Raw genomic sequence first — 4588 nt, 5'->3', positions numbered from 1 at the left:
GCAGAGAAGACCACAAAGAACAGTCCCTTGGCCTGTTTTGACAATATTCCTATTGCTAAAAAAAGACAATTTTAATAATTTTGAATATTTTAAAAGTATAAATAAAGAGTCATGATTATTTTATCATCATGCCTCTATGAGAATGCAGTAAAATATGTCATTTGAAAACTAAGTGCATTGGTTATGAAGATCTCTGTGTATATGGGGAACCTCAAGGACATGTTTTTCTCATGCTCACAGTTTCTTGCCAGGAAGGCAAGACCTAAACTACTACTGTTTTGGCCAACACATTTTTTCCATCTGAGGTGAGAAACCAGCTATATTCACAAAACAGAAAAAGGAGGAACCTTGGGCCCTCATTCAGAGAACCTGGGCAAATTTCAAACTATCAATTAGATTTATATTGATGTATTGATATTATTGATATTATTGATATTGATATTAATATTATTGATTTACATGTTTCCTTGTAGCTGAGATTCACCAAATGAACTTCCCTCAGTTGGCTTGCACATTGTGAAACTCTGCCCAACATTCCAGTGGAGAGACAGAGGTAAAGATCTTTGATTAGTTCTCTTCCAGGTTAGCAAAAATAATTTCCAAATGAGGTGTATAGACACAGTTAGTGATCTATGGGAGGCCATCAAAAATGGGAGATGTGTTCAAGTATTAGGGAAGGACAGTTCTTAAATGATTTTTCAGGAGAGGAGATCAAAATGGATTCTAAAGCCTATTAACTAGTGTACTTTAAGGGAAGGAAACCTCTCTTTCTACCAATTCTATTAGGGGTGGGTGAATATTCTCTAGTAGGTACAACAAAGCTTAAGCTTGTTGTATAAAGCTTGAAGTATAAGTAATAACATTTTACACCATAGTCATTTATGATAAAGCATTTTCTCTATCCCCTGCCCTATCATTCATCCACTTATGGTAGTCCTTGTTCAGCAGTGCCTCAGCTCTAGTGCGACACAAAATCTATCATTTAGCCTGATTTATGTTTTCTATCCCATTATTTCAGAGGCTAACACTCTGTAATTCTAATGGCTCAAAAGTTAAAGAATTTCTAGTAAAGTGTTACTGGCTAAAATAACATAATTTATGATTTCCAGACTATTTGGACAACATGACTCTTTTGAGCTAAAGAATGGATCCCTAAATCAAGGATATTAAAATCAGTCAGGGTGGGAAAAGTGGAGGAAACATTTAGGATAAGTTGCTTCATTCTCCATGAAATTCTATTCCAAAGACTACCTGCACCAGTGTATTTGATGCACACCATGTACAAGACATTGTACAAAGCACACAGAATTAAAACTACCCTCAAGAGGCTTGAGGCTTAGTTGAAAGAATGAAACTCAACAAAGACAGATAAGTAAGGATATTAGACATCTCATAAAAATGATAAATGGACAGACTGTAAATAATCTTGGAATTTTGTGAAGGGAGAGGTAGCTTTGGATTGGGATGCACAGGGAAGATTCAAAGAGGGGAAATAAAATAAGCTAGGATTTGAAGAAAGGGTACATTGCCATAAGCAGAGAACATAGGAGAAAGTTTGTCATATTTTTCACAGTGCCATCATGGACCACACTGTGTGCAACAGGTTTGCTCTTGGCTCATTGATTAGTGCAGTCCTAGTTATGAGAGGCTTGGAATCCAGATTTTCTCTGTATGCTTCAATGTTTCTCACCAGAGCATGAGCAAATGTATGAAAGCTAAAGCACAGGTGTCTTGTAACCAGTCACATTTAGGAGAAAGCATTGTTCTATCTCTTTTGTCATATTGTTCTCTGAATAAAACATAGTGATTCTACTGTGAAGAGGTTATATTCTTTGAATATGCAAAATATTAACATTGTATATACTAATTTAGGCTATGATACAATTCATGCTTATGAATTGATTGATCCATATTTGAATCCAAACACCTCGCAAAAATGAAGCTATAGATCTTTGAAGTGGAAGTGGTCTTATAATATTCAATATTGGCAGCAGAAGTGTTGCTTGCTTCTCATTTATGGAGAATTTCCTATTTTATTAAAAAAAAGTTTTTGATCATATCAATTTGAGCCTCATAAAGTCCTGTTAGATGGTTGTTATAGTCTTGTTTTATGAGTGGAAACCTAGAGACTGAAAGGGACTTGTACTGAAGCACATAGGGAGTAAATATCTCAAGAATGAATTAGATTCAAATCTTCTTTACTTCATTTTTGGCCTTCCACAAACTGTAGCACTCTGCCTTTTGGAATGGCCATTAAAATATAGAATTCTAGAGACTGAAGGAAGACTATTCACTAGAATATAGACTATCAGAGCTAGGAGAGATTTTAGTATATCAAACAAAATATGTAAAATATAGAAGGAAACATTGCAGAATACTGGTTTTGAAAGAGAGATAGGTATATAGAAAAGAGAGTATACAAGCCATCGATTCACTTTGAACACAAAATATTACAACTAGGAAGACATTGCTAAATATAACAAGTTAAAATGACTTTGAATCATAGAATATAAGGTGTAAAGGATAATTTCATATCATTTAATCTATTTCCTACATTTTTTGCAGACAAGCAAATTGAGGCCAAGAAAGATCGAATTAATATCCTATCCTAAATTCATCATTTCCTAAATTGAAATATCAAGGATAAATGGAAGGAACAAATCTCACAGTTGTGATAGAATTCATTCTTCTGGGATTTTCTGACCTTCCCAAGCTCCAAGGCTTTCTATTTGGGATTTTCTTTGTAATCTATATGATTATCCTGATGGGAAATGCCCTCATCATTGTCATAACCCAGGTTGACCCAAGTCTTCAAACCCCCATGTATTTTTTCCTTGGAAACTTTTCCTTCTTGGAAATTTGCTACACAACAGTCACTCTTCCCAGAATCCTGATGAACCTTTGGACCCAGAACAGACATATTTCTTTTGCAGCTTGTGCCACTCAGCTTTGCATCTTTCTTATTCTGGGGTTAACTGAGTGTTTTCTACTAGCTGTAATGGCATGTGATCGTTATGTAGCTATCTGTAAGCCTCTGTATTACCCTCTTATTATGAATCACAAGGTGTGCTCCAGACTTGTAGCTGGTGCATGGATGAGTGCAATCCCAGTCGTGATTGTACTGGCATACCAGATTTTCTCCCTACCCTTCTGTGGTTCTAACAAACTCAATCATATATTTTGTGATATCCATCCTCTACTGAAGTTGGCCTGTGGGGACACTTCTCTGAATGAGCTATCTGTCTATATTGATGGTGCTCTATTTGGCATGGTTCCCTTTCTCCTGATACTTGTGTCTTACATCAAAATCATCACTGCCATCCTGAAGCTGCCATCAGTCATGGGGAGATACAAAGCTTTCTCCACTTGTTCTTCCCACCTCATGGTTGTTGGCTTATTCTTTGGTTCAGCTCTCATTGTGTATGTGAGACCTAAATCTAGCCATTCAGCAGGAATAGACAGAATTTTCTCAATGTTCTATACCATTGTAACCCCAATGTTTAACCCCATGATATATAGCCTGAGGAACAAAGACGTTATTCGTGCCCTGAAAAAAGTACTACCTAAGTGATTAAGATCATGAAGCAAACATTCAAACTTACAGTCTTTTTCTTCTCCATTTGTCTCACAGTTATGGAAATATAACCGAACCTCTTCCCTGTATGTTTTCAAAAACTGTATCATTGCCTGAAAGTAATATTTGTTTTAAAATTTCTTATTAAATTAATTTATTTTTTAGTTTTCAACATTTACTTCCACAAGATTTTGAGTTCCAAATTTTCACTCCATCTCATCCTCCCCCGACCCCAAGATGGCATGATTCTAAATACCCCTTCCCCTAGTCTGCCTTCCCTTCTATCTCTCCCCCCCTTCTCTTATCCCCTTCCCCTTTTACTTTCCTGTAGAGCAGGATAGATTTCTGTACCCCATTTTCTGTATTTCTTATTTCCCAGTTGCATGTGAAAACATTTTTTAAACATGTGTTTTTAAAACTTTGGGTTCCAAAGTTTCTCCCTTCCTCCCTCCCCACCCACCCTCATTGAAAAGGCAAGCTATTCAATATAGGTTACACATGTGCAGTTGTACAAAACACTTCCATAGTAGACATGCTGTGAATAACTAACTCTATTTCCATTAATCCTAACACCCCCCAATTATTCTATTCTTTCTTTTGACCCTGTTCCTCCTCAGAAATATTTGCTTCTGATTACTCCTTTTCCCAATCTGCCCTCCTCTCTATCATCCCCCTACTCTCTTGTCCTATTTTCCTGTAGAGTAAGACAGATTTCCATACCCAATTAAGTGTGTATGTTATTCCGTCCTTAAGTCAAATCCTATGAGAATAAGATTCACTCATTCCCTCTCACCTTCCCCCGTTTCCCCTCCACTGTAAGAGCCTTCTCTTTTATATTTTTTGTGAGATAATTTACCCTGTTCTACCTCTCCCTTTCTCCTTCTTCTACTATAATCCTCTCTTACCCCTTAATTTTGTCTTCCAGATATGACCCCTTCATCTTCAGCTCAACCTGTGCCCTCTATCTATCTATCTATCTATCTATCTATCTATCTATCTATCTATCTATCTATC

The 4588-nt window shown here is 36.5% G+C and overlaps 1 protein-coding gene across 1 annotated transcript; it reads left to right on the top strand.

The window, feature by feature from the left end:
• The first annotated feature begins 2611 nt into the window (after positions 1–2611).
• On the top strand, positions 2612–3571 carry LOC114031614 (olfactory receptor 10AG1-like). Its single transcript, XM_027846746.1, has one exon. It carries the CDS (start codon positions 2648–2650, stop codon positions 3569–3571), a length of 924 nt encoding a protein of 307 aa, XP_027702547.1. The 5' UTR covers positions 2612–2647.
• The last annotated feature ends 1017 nt before the right edge of the window (positions 3572–4588 follow it).

The sequence above is a fragment of the Vombatus ursinus genome, unplaced genomic scaffold, assembly GCF_900497805.2.
Source record: "Vombatus ursinus unplaced genomic scaffold, bare-nosed wombat genome assembly UNPS02015184.1, whole genome shotgun sequence".
Taxonomy (NCBI): domain Eukaryota; kingdom Metazoa; phylum Chordata; class Mammalia; order Diprotodontia; family Vombatidae; genus Vombatus; species Vombatus ursinus.
This window is presented reverse-complemented; position numbering and strand designations above follow the sequence as displayed.